This window comes from Miniopterus natalensis, chromosome 2 (assembly GCF_054644295.1).
Source record: "Miniopterus natalensis isolate mMinNat1 chromosome 2, mMinNat1.hap1, whole genome shotgun sequence".
NCBI lineage: Eukaryota > Metazoa > Chordata > Mammalia > Chiroptera > Miniopteridae > Miniopterus > Miniopterus natalensis.
Genome location: NC_142082.1, coordinates 145,694,416 through 145,711,289, shown reverse-complemented (window position 1 = coordinate 145,711,289; position 16,874 = coordinate 145,694,416). Strand labels below are relative to the sequence as shown.

The window sequence follows — 16,874 nt, the reverse complement described above, 5'->3', positions numbered from 1 at the left end:
GGAAGCTCAACCAACTGAGCCACGCCAGCCTGGCTAGAGGCAAATGATTTTAAAAATCAGTTTTGTATTAATTATTTACTCTACAAAGGAATTATTTATAAAGCCAAATTATTTTTAGAATATTGACCTTAGTATTACATAAACAAAAGGGCCTTCTACATCTAAATCATAAAAGATTTAAATTATATCGAATAAAGCCCCCAAGGTTGATTGAATTTTGTTATATTCTAATTTTTGAAAATATAATTTACATACATTATATGTAGGCAACTCTTTAGTTATCCACAATATCAGAGTCCACAGTTACTCTAACTGTACTTTAAAAACGTAACAGGCAACTATCAGGCCTTTGCTTTTGAACTGTAGGTACAGTTCTGGGCATTTCTTAGAATTGAGGACCAAAAGGAAAGTAATTATTCTACTTTAAAGTAGCTGCTCAAAGATTTTAGGATATTCACTCTCTGTACCCATTTGTTATAGATATAGTTAGGACAAATGAAGATTTCTGAATCTTTAATTTTAAGAACAGTCAACAGATGAAAATGTGGTTCTGGCATGTCTGTTAACCACAGCTATAAAGGCTCTAAACTAATGCCTCCTTTCTTGTTTTCCTCCCACCGCAGGCCATGATTATTGCTTTCACATCAGACATGATCCCCCGCCTGGTGTATTACTGGTCCTTCTCTGTCCCTCCATATGGGAACCACACCCACTACACCATGGACGGATACATCAACAATACTCTCTCCTACTTCAACATCGCCGACTTCAAAAACAGGAGCAAGGGAAATCCATACTCCGGGCTTGGTAACCATACCACGTGCAGGCAAGTTCTGCTTATGTGTTTAAAAGTGCAGTTCATCTTTAGGACTTTTATTGTAAGGTAATTCTATTTGGTATCGTTTAAATAAAGTAGCTAGAGACATCTTTTCCTAGGTTTCTTTTCAATCATACTTTAAAAAGGATAATATATAAAAGTTAATACAGACTAGGGTTAGAGCTTCCAACCATAAAACAAGATTTAAAGATGAGAATTTCAAATGATTACAGGGAGACTGATCCAGGAGAAGTCTTATATCTTAGAAATGAAGAAACTCTAAGAGTTCCAAAAAGCAAGATAATTCATTTGTTATGAGTGATGTGTTATTCAAACACAACCTGGCAACATTGATTGATGACAAACTAGCCCCCTCACTTATCAAAGAAATACAAAGACAAGAAATGTGAATGCCTCCACCCAGCCGGCAGGATTCTCTAAAGGTGTTCCAAAGCACTCTGCACTGACTTTAATGGCTGGGGAGATCAACTGTAGACAAGGACACATGAGCTAAATTACCAATTGATAAAGTTTGTTGACTATAGATCATCACATGTTTTTGTTCAATTACAGCCTTAAACCTAAAGGATTTAAATTTTATTTAGTTCCGCTCCTCAAAGCTTCCTCTGATTCAGCTTCTCAACAACACAACCAAGAAACCAGAAATAAGCCCTGAGTAAATGTTTCAGAGTTATACATGGTAGAGCCTCTTCAGAATTCCACACTGAATCTGCTTTATATAATTCTAAAGAGTAATTAAACTGTTCCAGGTCCTAATAGGTTACAAGAAGAAAATTAGAGATGTGCTACCTGAGGGAGAGACACCAACAGCAGTAGCACATGACATCTGACAACAAGGAAATTAGTTAGAAAATTATAACAAGCAGGTAGAGGGGGGCACTCTCTATAAGGGGAGAGAGCCCCATAGCTAAGTGAACCCTGATAACACCATTATATAAATAAATTTATAATTTCTGAAAAGACACTCGTTTTAGTTACACTCTTTCGAGAAGGCAAGGATAAAACTCTGGCAAGAACTTTTAAGATACCCTTGTTTTCTTGTTTTACAAAGATGGAATCTGTCATTACCATCATTTTCCTATTGAATATTCAGTATTACTGGAATAATATCTCAGGGTTTAGTTATCATATTAAACTCTTGGAGAAAATTTATATGATGTCCAATTTTATGACCTCTTTTTAAATGGGCACTTGTTTTACAGTATTTGATCAAAAAGAATTATCTCTGATCTGCCCCCATTGTGTTTCCAGGTACCGTGATTTCCGGTACCCTCCTGGACACCCACAGGAGTATAAACACAACATCTACTACTGGCACGTGATCGCGGCCAAGCTGGCTTTTATCATCGTCATGGAGGTAGGAGAAGCGTACTTTGAAATAATTTATAAGGCAGTATATTTGTATACCTTTTATCAGCTTTAAGTGTTGCCAACTCTGACTTAAAATGTACGATACATTCTTATCTCTTGCTAATAATTATTTTAGGACATTTATTAGTCAAATTTGACCTGAGAATACCCATAAAGCTCACATTAATTAAAAGAAGTTGCTTATCCACTTTAGAGTTAAAAGCATGTTGTGTGCTAAAGGGATTCAGTTATTTTCAATTCAGTATTTATTGAGTGTCTTTGCAGGGGTGGGGTGTAGGGGGGACACTGGGCTACATGTTAGGCCAAGAAGGGCTTTATTCAAAATGAATAAGATGTGATTTCTGCCCTTGAGAAACTTATTGCTGCAATAGTTTTATTGGTATTATTTATTGATTTTCATAATATACCTTATAATATTTTGTATTTTGCCAAAATTAACCAACTCTGAAAATTGATTAAGGCAGCCATAAATTTGGAATTTAACTACTACCAAATTCCAGAGCCTCAGAAATTGCTCGATTGGTATGGCCAGCTAGGATTACATTTAGCTGCAAGAAACAAAACGTATCTATAGTGGCTTAAACAAGTAAGAGTTGATTTTTCTCACACAAAGTTCACTGGAAGTAGGTAATTGCTCCTGAATCAATACCAGCTCACTGATACAAGGGCCATATCTCTGATTTTCTAGCTTCTCTCTCATTGAGTGTAACTTTATGGTTGCAATATGACAGCTGCAACTCCAGATAACACATTTATGTCCTAGGTGAGAATAAAGAGAAGGGAGATGGTAGCCATACCTGTTCCTTTTTGTCAGGAAAAAAAAAATGCTTTGCCAGAACCCCGTGGAGCAGACTTTCCTCTACATCTCATTAGCTAGACTTATAACAAAGGAGTCTTCCTAGCAGCAAAGAATGCTGAGACAGGAGGTATTTCATTTGCTTTGAATAATCTATTAGCAAAGACAAAGTAGGATAGGCTACCTCACTTCGATCATTTTTCTAGTATTTTTTAATAATTACCAAACACTAAGAGAAGATAATTCATCATTAGCTCACCATCATAAGTGGGTTCCTGAAGTATAGTATCTGGTATACAGCAAGAGTCACTAGTTTATATTCAGAGATGTAGTTACCAAAATGTTTAGACTTCTGTTTTTGCTGTCATGGTAGATGGGATCTGTGAGGGGCCATCTCACTACAAAACATTTAGAATCAGCTTAAAACATAGTTTCCTTTGCATTTTTTAATTCACTAGAAGGAAAAAGAATCTACAAAGAGGAAATAATAAAAGGTGATGGGGCTAAAATAGTGAGCAGCGAGCACCCCTGAAGTTCAGGAGTGCTCTGAGAATAAGTGCAATTATCAGTGTCTCCATCAAAAAGCTCAGTTGACCAAGACTGGGGTCAGAGGCAGGTGGAAGAGCTGAGCTTGAGAATCTTAGATTCAGGTTGGGACCCTAGAAAGGCGTCTCATGACAGAAAGAAATGTTTATCTTCTCTGGAGGAAAGTGTCAATTTAGATCCCAGGGTTTTTTCAAATTGAAATAATCAAATACAATCTTACAATCGAAGATGGACAGGCTTCCAGTGAAGATGGCAGCTTCAGTCAGTACTATACTTGTCTCCTCCCACAACCACTTCAGAATTACAACTAAACTACTGAACCATCATTGAGGACCTCCTGAGGTCTAGCTAAACAAAAGTTCTATCACTAAGGATATAAAGAAGAAGCCACAACAAGACTGGTAGGAGGGGTAGAAACAGGGAACCGGCTGGTCCCACACCCAGGTGTGGTGGATAAATATCAGAAGGGGTGTCTAGGCTGCAGAGGTCCCCCACTTGAGGCGTCCCAGCCCCTCACCAGGCTCCCTTGCCCAGGGTTCCACTGCCAGGAAGAGAAGTCCCCATAACTTCTGGCTGTGAAAACCAGCAGAGATTATGGCCGAGACAGAGGGCTGCTGGAGTCCCAGGCATTTCTCTTAATGGCCAGTGTACAGACTTATTCAGACTTAATTGCTTTGAGATCCAGCACTGGGACAGGAGCTCAGAAGGATTCAGACATACGTGGAGGAACTGAATAGTCCGGCATCAGGGCAAGAGCTAGAGGTCAGCCCTCTCCCAGAAAGAAGTGTTAACAGAAGCCATTGTTCCTTTGCTGAGTCCTCCCCTTCCGGTGCAGACTGATGCCATATCTGAGTGTTCATCAACCTGCCTAACATTGTTCTCCCTGCCCTGATGATTCTCTGGGACCTTGCCTCACCCGACTTTTGGATCCCCCCCAAGCCAAGTCCAGTGAGTTTTCTATACACACAGCCTGTCTTGGTTTATGCTGCAGACTTTTCTAAAATTTCCCAAAGTCTCAGACCCCAAACAAGCAGCATCTGGCCTCAGTGTGCCCCATACCTCTTTCTAAGTGGCCCCAAGCATAGCAGTAGGGGCACACAGCCTCAGTTCACAACTTAGCCTCTCCAAGACACCTCCAAGCCCAGGAGAAGTGGCAACCATCTTCAGATCACTTTGTAGCTCATATCAGGTGGCCCCAGGCAGGGCACAGGCAGCAGTTGACCTTGGTCTGCACCCCCAAAGGGACCCCAGAAGCAGCGTACCCCATGGCCAGCTTCAGACCACAGCAGAGCACTACCCAACCACCTCCACAAATGGCACACTCAACAGGCACCAGAGCCCCGGTAAAGCAAATCCTGGTTCGTAGGCTCAGTCCACATACAACAGCTCCTCCACTGTAGTCACAACCAGTCCTTACAACCAATCAGCCTGAAGGTTAGTCCCTCCAAAGCACAATGAAGGCTCAACTACAACAGGAGGGTACACACAACCCACAAAAGGAACACACCTGGAGCACTTGGCTCAGGTAACAAGGGAGCCTGTGCCACTGGGCCACACAGAACTGCAACTACGTAAGGCCACTCTACCAAGAACAGGAGACGTAACAGCTCTACCTAATACTCAGAAAGAAACACAGAATGTCAGCCAAAATGGGGAGACAAAGGAATGTGCCCCAAATGAAAGAACAGGAGAAATCGTCAGAAAAAAAAAACTAAATGAAATGGAGGCAGGCACTCTCTCTGATACTGAGTTCAAAATAATAGTTGAAGGATGCTCAAGGAACTTAGAATTTCAACAGCATAAAAGAGGACATAGGACCCACAAAAAAAAACCAGTCATAAATGAAGCATTACAATAACTAAAACAAAGAATACATTAGAGGGAATCAAAAGTAGATTACATGAAGCAGATGACTGAGTCAGTGATTTGGAAGATAAAGTAGCAGAAAACACCCAATCAGAAAAGCAAAAAGAATCCAGCCCAGCTGGCATGGCTCAGTGGTTGAGCATCAACCTATGATCTGGGAGATCACAGTTCAGTTCCCAATCAGGGCGCAGCCCATCAAGGACTGTCTCATCATTGATGTTCCTTTTTTTCTCGTCCTTTCTCTAAAATCAATAAAGACATATTTTTTTAAAAAAAGAAAAAAATCCCCCAAAATGAGAATAGTTTAAGACATATCATAATTAAAATACAAAAGGTTAAAGAGAGAATCTTAAAAGCAGCAAGAGAAAAGAAATTAGTTACCTACAAGGGAGCTCCCATAAGGCTGTCAGCTGATTTCTCAACAGAAGCTTTGCAGGCCAGAAAGGAGTGGCAAGAAATATTCAAAGTGATGAAAAACATGGAACTACAACCAAGATTATTCTACTCAGCAAAGCTATCATTTGGAACAGAAGGACAGCTAAAGAGCTTCCCAGACAAGGAAAAGTTAAAAGAGTTTATCACCATCAAATCAGTATTATAAAGAATGTTAAAGGGACTTCTTTAAGGAGAAGAAGAAAACAAGATAAAAATATGAATAATAGAATGGCGATAACTACATATCTATAAACAATTACTTTAAATGTAAATGGATTAAATGCTCCAATCAAAAGACAGTGGCTGAATGGATAACAAGACCCTTACAGATGCTGCCTACGAAAGACTCACTTCGGTTCAAAACACACACAGAGACTGAAAGTAAAGAGGTGGAAAGATATTTCATGACAATGGAAACAAAAGCTGGGGTAGCAATACTTAGACCTGACAAAAGAGACTTTAAAATAAAGGCTATAACAAGAGAGAAAGAAGGACCCAGCAATTCCACTTCTGGAAATTTATCTGAAGAAATCCAAAACACTAAATTGAAAAGACATATGCAGCGTTATTTACAATAGCAATGATATGGAAGTAACCTAAGTGTTCGTCAGTAGAGGAATGGATAAAGAAGTGGGGCATATATACAATGGAATATGACTCAGACATAAAAAAAGAATGAAATCTTGCCATCTGCAACAACATGGACGGACATAGAGGGTGTTGTGCTGAGTGGAATAAGTCAGACAGAGGAAGACAAATGCCATATGATCTCACTTATATGTGGAATCTAAAGAGCAAAATAAAGGAACAAGCGAAACAAAAACAGACTCATAGATACAAAGAATATTTTTATGGTTGCCAGATGGGAGGAGGGTTTGGGGGGATGGGTGAAAAAAGTGAAGGGATTAAGTACAAATTGGTAGTTACAAAATAGTCACAGGGATGTGAAGTACAGCATAGGGAATATAGAGAGTAATATTGTAGTAACTATGTATGGTGTCAGATAGGTACTAGATTTACTGGGGGAATCACTTCGTAAGTTATATAAATGTCTAATCACTATGTTGTACACCTGAAACTAATATAATATTGTATGTCAACTATAATTGAAAACTAAAAATTTATTTGAATAATTAAAATAATGCATCTCTACAAAAAGGAAAAAAGACAACAAAATTAACAATAATTAGGTGAAATAGAAAAAAACACATGAGTGAGATTCAGCCAGAAAACTACTGATTTGCACCATCAATAATTTTAAGAGTTTGAATTATCAGAAAAGGAATATAAATTAACTGTATATAAAAATGTTTAAACAATAGGAACTATAAAAAGTTACAAGGCAATTTTGAAAAATAATTTCATAGAACTTTTAGAAATGAAAATATATAGTTGTTGCAATGAAAAAGTAACATATGGATTAAACAGAAGTGTAGGCAAATCAGAAGAAAGAATTAGTGAATTGGAAGATAGGTCTGAAACAGGGAGAGAAGTGGAAACTATGAAAAAGAGGTTAAGTGGTATGGAAGATAAAATGAAAAGAACTTTCAAAAAAAATCATAGGAGAAAAAAGAATGGATAATGGAAGGGAGCCAATATTCAAAGAGTTAATGGCCAAATTTTTTTCCAGAATAAGTGAAAGACATCTGTTCACAGAACAGAAAGCACAAAAAATATCAAGCAGAACAGATAAAGAAACCCACACTTGCACCCATTATAAGGAAAATGCAGCACACCAAAGATCTTAAAAGTAACCAGAGATAAAGACAGAATGAGAGTAAACTTTTTAACAGGAACATGGAAGCCATAAAATAGCCTAATATCTTTAAAATGCTAAAGGTAACTATAAACCTAGAATTAGAGCAAAACTTTGAGTAATTGAAAATGTTTTCCACGATGACAATACCAGGCCATATGGTTTTATGAGAGAGTGACACCAAACTTTCTAGAACAGATTATTTCAATCTTACACAAATTCCTCCAGAGATCACAAAAGGGAAGTGCTCCCCAACTCCTTTTAGATCCTAAAATCAGACAAGAGAAAGGAAAATCATAAGCCAGTCTCACTCATTACATAGATACAAAGATCTTTTTAAAATGTGTAGACTGACTTGAGCAATATATTTTTTAAAAATGACATCATGCCCCGTTGACTCTATCACAGGAATGCAAGGGTGTTATAACATAGGAAAGCCACATATCTATAAATATTACCTACCTCAGAAATAGATGAAGGGAAAACCTCTTTCTTATATCAACCTTTGCGTCTTACTGTATAATTTCCAACACTAATCTCTCATCTCAAAATATTCTCCACCCTCACATCATCTAAATGATCCAAAGCATTTGGCACAGCAGATCACTCTCTCCTCCTTGATACTCTTTTTCACTTGGCTCCCAGGAAAACATTTTTTTTGCCTTTCCTCCTACCCCACTAGGTAGTCTCTTCTTAATTTATTTGCCAGCCCCTTCCTTCTCTCCTCCTCTATAATCCTGGGGCTCATTCCTTGGTTGTCTGCTTTAAATGCCATGTATATACCAATGACTCACAAATGGATATCTCCAAACCACCTCTCTACTGAACTCAACCCATGAATCCAACTGCCTACTTGACCTTTCTGCTTGGATATCTGACAGATAGCTTAAATATACTGCCCCGGCCCGGCCGGGCGTGGCTCAGCAGTTGAGCATTGACCTAGGATCCAGGCGATCAGGGTTCGATTCCCGGTCAGGGCACATGCCCGGATTGCGGGCTCACAGCCGATCAATGACTCTCTCATCATTGATGTTTCTATCCCTCCCTCCTCTTCTCTCTGAAATCAATAAAGTTATATTATATACACACACACACACACACACTCACTCTCTGCCCCAAATCCCCATATCTGCTTAAATTTATTTCTAATGTTCTCTTCCGGACCATGTTCTAAATCTTTTCTATATAGACTGTCTCCCTGCTCTGAATTACGGTAGTTCCAGCTCACCAGTTGCTCAGGCCAGAATTCTTAGACTCCTCCTCATTTTCTCTCCCCCACTTACCCCACATCCAGTCCTGTTGGCTTTTCCTTGGAAAATATATCACAGATCTGACCACTTCTTACCAACCCTGCTGCTACCACCCAAGTCAGAGCCACCACCATTTTTTGCCTGAGTTGGCACAACAGTCTCCTAACTGGACTCTTTATTGCCTTCATCTCTCTCTCAGAGTAAAAGCCAAAGGCCTTACACAGTTTAGCCACACCCCGTTACCTCCCTGATGTCACTTCTCTCCTTGCTCACTTCACTTCAGCCTTGCCATTCCTGGGCCACATCCTGCAGGTTCCACAGTGTAGACTCTACACTGCTGTTCCCTTTACCTGGATTGTCTTTCCTCCTGATATCTGCGTGGCTAATTCCCTCACCTCATTAAAGTCTTTGCTCAGTGAGGAATACCCAACTAATCTATATAAAATCTGTATGAAATTCACCTCCCACCGTAACACTCACAATAACTCTTACCCTGCTTTACCATTTACCCGTAGCTGTTACACTTTTTAACACCATGTAAATTTTGTTTTTAATTATGTTTATAGCATATTATCTCTATCCCCTTACTAGGTCAGAGATTTTTGAGTAGCGAACAAATAAAAAGGTATTCAACCTCATTCAAGGAAATGCAAAGTAAGACCAAAGTGAAAGTCCATTTCCTAATCACTGTGTTGGTTAAAGCAAAACCAAGTCTGATAGTAAGTGCTGGCAGGGATGCAGAGCAGCCGAGCCCGTCATCCACTGTGGGCGGGAGTGTAAGCTGGTATAGCTGCTCTGGAAAATACCTTAGTGCCATCTCATAGAATTGAGCATTCGTGTAACACAGGCTTTCGGCAGCTCCACTCCTAGGTGCATACTCTTGAGAAACTCACAGTTATGCTCCCGGATCCAAGCGCAAGAACATTCCCAGCATCGTGGCTAATACAAAAACTAGAAACAAGCCCAGAGCCTTGTGTAGGGGACAAATAAATTTTACAGACGTGAAAATGGACTACAGTTATGCACAGGAACCTTGATGAATCAGAAACTAGTTTTGAATGAAAAAAGCAGTTTTCAAAACACGGCATACAGTATCATATTACGAGTTTTATAAAGCTCAGACCAACCAAGACCAAACAATATATTATTTTGGGATACATACATATTTTGTTAAAGTGTTTTTTTTTTAAGTAAAAGAAAATGATATACTCGCACAGCTAGGAGAGTGGTTACCTTTGGGGAAGAGGCCTGGGAACAAGATAGGAAAGGCACACACACCAACAAACTGCAGCACTGTGTCGTGGTGAGCGTTACAGACATTAGATGTATTCTCTGCGGCCTGTCAGGCAGCATTCTTGAAGTAGATAAAGGAGCAACGCGTAGCCCGCTGGCCACGCCGCATCGTGGGGGGACTCGGGTGCCCGGCCCCGGTCCAGACACGCCGCTGTGCCGCCGGCGGGCGCGAGTGGAAGAGGCCCTGTCCCCTCCCTGACTGTGTGCTTCACTTTTTTCCCTTTTCTCCTTCAGCACATCATCTACTCCGTGAAGTTTTTTCTGTCATACGCAATTCCGGACGTATCGAAAAGCACAAAGAGCAAGATTAAGAGAGAAAAATACCTAACCCAGAAGCTTCTCCATGAGAATCACCTCAAAGATATGACCAAAAACCTGGCTGAGCACATGATAGGGGTGGTAGATAACCACTTACGGCCCAAATTAGAGTAAGGGCTTTATGTTCTGAGAAAAACCTTACAGAATTTTGGTCTGTCAAAAAATATTATGGACCTCTAATGAAAATGCTTAGAAACCTCCCCTTCTGCAGCAGAATGGGTTCTTGTTTTCCTGTGTGATTGTTTTTAGGGAGTGTTTCCTTTCTTCACTTTGCCAGACCTGTGCCAGTTACCTCCCCTCACAGTGCCATCGTTAAGACGACGCGCGCTAGCTTCTGCATGGTTGAGAACTGGTCACTCGGAATGCAGCCTGATGCTGTGTGAAGTGGCAGAGAGACGAGAATTCATGATATGTAGGTGCATTATCACAGCCCCACGGAAAAGGAAACCTCAGCTAGCAGGAAACAGCTGGCGGGCTTCATTTTGGCCTATCTGCCCATCTCAAAGAAACGCTCATCGTGGACTGGAATGAGGACAGCGAGGTTCTGCAGCGTGTCTGTGCCAACCCACAGTGACACCTCTTATCTGCCAGGAGCCATCCCAGAATGGCCTGTGCCTCATCAGTGTTCACTGCTTGGCAACTCTGAAGGGAGTAAGGTGACAGAGGCGGGGAAAGTTACACTCAAAAGGAATCATAACTCCTGTTGAACAAGATCATTAATTCACCTCTTCTAAAGATACGTAGTTTCTTAAAAAAAAAAAAAAATGAAATCATGGAATTAAAAATTAGATTTCTTTCAACATAATGGTCTGGAAAAGATAAGCCCATCACTTTCCCACCAGTCGCCCTTTGTCCATTAGCTGCAGGGTGAACGGTATTGCAGGTCACAAGCACCATTCGAACGGCCCACTGCACAGCCGCTGTGACATGCCGCCGCTGTGCGTGGTTACCACCACCAAGTGCCCGAATGGTGAGCCACGCTGCGTCCCTGTCAGGAGCACCCTTCAGCAGGGATTCTGCACGTCCATGCGATCAGGATACCAAAGCATCTGCCCTGGGCAGTTCCTTGCACCCTCCATTCTCTTATTGCCAACCCAGTAACTTGTTTGTACTTTCATGTTTGCACCAGGGGAGGGAGGGGGCAAAGGCTGGCGTACACCCAGATTATTCCAGTCAAGAAAAGACCCTGGGTTTGGTTTGCGCTTCCAGCCTCCCTAAGGCCAGTCAGGCTTTTAGGCTAATAAAATGGTTTGGTCACAAACCCTGCCATCAGCGGGAGGTAGCTTCGTGCCGAACTCCTGCACCACGCCTGTCTTGCCCGCGATGGGTTCAGCCGAGCAGTCCTTACAGTGCTTTACTGCCTTTCAGGTGCTAGGCCCTCTGGTGAACTCTAGAGAAGATGCAGCACCCGCACGCCTCACGCTGACTGGTAACGGGAGTGCTGGGTGCAGGAGACGGTGTCTGGCACCACATTCTTGCTAAATGGGCTGCCACCCACTGGGGTGCTGCTAAACGCCCAGGTGCCACAGGAGCCAAGCTGCACCGAATCCCAGCAGCAAAGGAAAAGGAAGCGTGTTTTAGTGGTTAGAGGCTTGTCATAGAGTAGGCTAACTCCAGGTCACAATTCTAAATGCCTGCCATGAATGTTTTTTAAAAAAAAAAAAAAAAAGGCAGTACTTATATAGGATTCATCAAAGCAGTATTTAGACTTTGGAATTGTCCCAATGGACCAAGGACAACATTTCACTAACTCTCTTCATGATGCAGATGACATGATCAGAAAGTGCTCGTGACAGGCCACGTGAGGCCTGACTGCACAGGGAGTGAGAAGCGACTTTCTTCCCAGCGGAGAGACTCTCATTCCGTACGCCTAGACGGGGTGCCACTGTTCCTGTCCCCACTCACCTCTCGGATTACCTCTTCCCTCCTCTGAACCACATGACTGTCTCCTACTATTGGATTTGGCAGTTACTCGTTGCCTATGGGAGCATGGAAAAGGAAATGCTTTTGCCTTATATCTCCTTGTATATAAAACTTGAAAAGAATTATGCATCTGTTTTCATAAGCCATCTTTCCTACATTGTCTTCATGGTCTAAAATGTGCTTCTGTGGACAGGAGGGGGGCAACCTCGGCCCTTTTAAAGGCCGCAGATGTGATGTGTGACACTGCCAGTGCTCCCCCAACAGCTCCGTTGCAGTTGGGGCGCAGGGGCACCTGGGACACCTACACTGTTCATGTAAGTCTAGCGCTGGCTTGTCGGTGGTGAAGAAAAGTGTGGGCTGTGCCTGCAGCGGTCATGGCTGCATCTGTAAATGTGCACAGGGGCAGCACCCTGGGAAGTGGGTGGTGTGCGGTGGGCCTCTGGAGGGAAAAGTCTGGCCCTAGACCTGCCCAGCATTAACCACTAGAGAAATTTCATGTTAATATCCTTTTGTAATGCCTGTGAATTTTAATAGAGCGAAGCATTAGACCAAAATACTCAGGGGATTTTTCTTTAAATATCCCTTCGCTATTTTAGTTATGTCAATAGAAGGGGAAAGCTAATCATTTTTGTTTGAAAACTGAACAAGCCATCTTGTAAACTGTCGCCAAAGTCTTCCCTTTTCACTGCACACACATCTTGAATTTCAGAAAACATTAATTCACAATGGGGGAGCAGAATGTGCTCTGTTGTTGAAACACTTCTTGTACCATTTTGTCATGTTTGTATCATTTTAAGATGTTTAAAAAGTTAAAATGTATGAGTAGCTTAGCTAAAGTAGAACTGAAATATTCATGACACTTCATACACTGTGGCATAAGATGTAAAGTTTGTAATGTTTTGTGATTTCTGTGCATTTTAATATCCTTTTATAATTATGAGCATTGTAATAAAATCATTTTAAAAATAATACTGTTGTCTATTCTATTTAATTGTCTTAATGTTTTTAAGAAAGAGCAAAGATATATCTCCTATTTACCAATTATCACCCAGATAACAAATGTAATTTTAGATACAATCTATATAAAAGTGCACATTTTTTCACAGCCTACACTTACTTTGAAACATGGTGTTTCTGGGGCATGTTGGGGGGAGAGATTCAGCCAGGGCTGCTGCATAGTTGTTGGGGTTCAACCGGACACAGGCCACCAAGCCTGGGGACCAGGTGGGAGCTGAAAACCAGCTCACCTCTGCTCACATGCCGGGTGCACCGGCGTCCAGCCGCATCCACCAGGAGGAAGAGGTGCTTTCTCTAACCTTGTAAAGGTGGCTTCCGATCGCCAAACCATGATCACGGGCAATGTTACCCAGAGAGGGCAGGTGTCCATAAGTCTCAGTTGGTTTGAATTTGCCAAGGCCCTGGGTACCGAAAGGGGGGATTATGGAGACTATGAAGGATAACCTCATTACAAAAATTAACTTGGAAAAATCCAGATTTGTAACTCATTTCATCCTTTGATTTTTTTTTTACCAGCTTAAATTTCATTAGGCTTCCAATCAAACTATAAGTCAGATATAGTCCATAGCTGAACAAACAGGAAGAAGCCTTTTCTGATCGCTAAGTGACGCCTTTGGGAACAGTACTAATAATGTTACTCTTCCCTGCAAGCATTTATGTCCAATAGGGGGCAATGAGAAGTTCATTTCTTAAGCAGAGTACCCCCTTCTCATTTGGGGGAAATGATGAGATCTTAAATGCAGTAGTTCCTCCTTATCCATGGATTCACTCCATGGTTTCAGTTACCCACAGTCAACTGTAGTCCAAAAATATTAAATAAAAAATCCCAGAAATAAAGCATTTGTAAGATTTAAGCTGTGTGCCATTCTGTGTATCGTGACGAAATCTTATCCTCCCTGGGACATGATTCATTCCTTTGTCCAGAGTCTGCACACTGTATATGCCACCTGCCCGTTCGTCACTAAGCAGCACCTTGGTTATCAGATCGACTGTCAAGGTGTCGCACTGCTTGTGTTTGAGTAACCCTTATTTTACTTAATAAGGGCCCCAAAACCCAAGACTAGTGATGCTGGCAATTCAGATATGCCAGAGAAACAAAGTGCTTCCTTTAAGTGGAAAGGTGAAAGTTCTCAATAAAAAAAATTGTATGCTGAGATTGCTAAGATCTATGGTAAGAACAAATCTTGGAAGGAAAAAAATCCACGCTAGTTTGCTGAGAGACCATATTTATATAACTTCTATTACAGTATATTGTTAAAATTGTTCTATTTATTTTTTTGTTGTTAACCTCTTACTGTGTCTAATTCATAAATTAAGCTTTACCATAGATATGTATGTATAGGGAAAGCATATATAGGGTTTGGCACTAAAAAACGTAGTGTGTGTGTATGTATGTGTGTGTATATATATATGGTTCAATACTATCCATGGTTTCAGGCATCCACTGGGGGGTCTTGGAACGTATCCCCTGAGGGTAAGGAGGGACGACTGTAATTGGTATTTATCTGCCCCTCACCCAGCACCATGTTAGATGTTTTCTTACACATTACCTCACTGTTAACATGGATGTTTTTGCAGAGAAATTTTAAGTACCTTTTTAAAAATGGATTATAAAAGAAATGCAACATGTTAAGTCCCAAGCTGTACAAAAAGGCTGTGCAGGAAACCTAAGTCCTACCCTCACCCCAGCCCAGCCCATTCCACTCTCAGAGGTCCCAGGAAGTGTGAGTTGGCATCAAAGGCAGCCTTTGCCTCAAGCAACTCCAGAGATTTGCTTTGGTTTAAAAAATTATAGTGTATTAAAGTTGCAGATCAGAAAAGCTAGTTCTGCCCGGCCAGCGTGGCTTAGCGGTTGAGCATCGACCTAGGATCCAGGAGATGGCTGTTTGATTCCCGGTCAGGGCACAAGCCCGGGTTGTGGGTTCGATCCCCAGTAGGGGGTGTGCAGGAGGCAGCCAATCAGTGGTTCTCATCATTGATGTTTCTCTCTTTCTGAAATCAATAAAGACATCGTTTAAAAAAAAAAGAAAAGCTAGTTCTTTCCTTCAGCTTTTCAATTCAGCCCAAATCCCATTCTTTTCATAAATTTAACAAATTTTTTCACTTTGTACTTGCAAACTTAAAGAAATGCTTTAAAATATCCGAAATGACAGTTGTAAACTTAGTCTATTCCATTTCCTTTCTAAGTACTCCAGTTTTCTGACCAACTGTGGCCAAGAGACCATACGTAAAGAGACTGCAAACTCTTTTCTCCTGCTCTTCTGTCTAGAGGACGCCTTCCACAAAGCCATTGGGCCTTCGTTCTTCTTCGTCACCCTTTGTGACTGGGAGACTGAATATACAAATGAGCAATGACCATGCCATATATAAAAATAACACTCCGGATCAGACTGATGAATCTCAGAGGGATTGGGGGGGGGGGGAAGGGGAGAGATTAACCAAAGAATTTATATGCATGTATGCACAACCCAAGGACACGGACAATGGTATGGCAAGAGACTGGAGAGGGGGGTGGGGTGGAGTAGAAGGGGTCAAAGTGGAGAAAAAGGGACATCTGTAATATTTTGAACAAAAATAAAAATTTTTAAATAACACCCACAACCTGTAGCAACCAGCCCAGGAAACCAACCCCTTATCTACAATAATCAGACCAGGAAGGCGGCCACACTAACAGGAAGTCAGACTGTTTTATCTGTAGTGACAGCCCAGGAAGCCAAATCACCCCTGACACAGTCCCAAATGACCAGGACCTGATTAATACTGCAGCTTTCCTAATTTTTATCCTGACTTCTATTGAGGAGCAACCAGGAAAGCCAAATATGCACCCCCTAAATTACATAGGACACCCCACTTCTGGTTAGCCCGCCCACAGCTTCCCCATGTCTACACCCTCCAGTCAGGACACACCCGAAGCCTTCCCTCTTTTCCACTATAAAGCTTCCCTGCTTCCATTTCTGCCTTTGAGACTCTGCCAAAAGGCAATTGACGGTGGCTGACTCCCTTTGGCATAGGGAGCTCAGAATAAATCGCCTTTGGTGGTTCTCATTTAGTTGGTCTTCATTTATTTCACATTACTGTGTGATAAAGGTGAAGAGGGGTTGCTGGGTGGGTAGGATAACATTGGGAGGCTTCCTTTGGCTGACTCCTGCCCTTGAGTCATATTGGGGCTGAAGGGGAGGGAGGGTTGAGTCGTCTGAAAGTGTGGATTTGATCACCAGGCGTGAAGCTATGAATTTAACACAGTTTTGCCATGGATAGGCAATGGAGAACCTATGAAAGATGTCAGAGGGGAAAACTGGAAGCAAGAATTTCATCTCTGTCCCTGGTGAAGACTCATTGCCCTTCTGTCCAAACTCTTACTCCTCTGAGATGTTCAAAGGTTCCTGGGCACCTTCAGAGTCCAGAAGGAGTTTGATACCAGTTCTCAGATAGGGAGGCTGCTTTGCCACATTCCTGAGGCAAGGG

The 16,874-nt window shown here is 41.6% G+C and overlaps 1 protein-coding gene across 2 annotated transcripts in view; it reads left to right on the top strand.

Annotated features, from left to right (window-relative positions):
• The window catches only part of ANO6 (anoctamin 6), a 168,556-nt gene extending 155,195 nt beyond the window's left edge, over positions 1 to 13,361 (top strand). For both annotated transcript variants that reach the window (XM_087814708.1, XM_087814709.1), the window contains 3 exons: positions 624 to 826; positions 2,090 to 2,195; positions 10,386 to 13,361. In XM_087814708.1, the coding sequence (XP_087670834.1) occupies positions 624 to 826; positions 2,090 to 2,195; positions 10,386 to 10,583 (507 nt within the window). In that variant the 3' untranslated portion in view covers positions 10,584 to 13,361. The remainder of the gene's footprint in view (positions 1 to 623; positions 827 to 2,089; positions 2,196 to 10,385) is intronic.
• Positions 13,362 to 16,874: the final 3,513 nt, after the last annotated feature.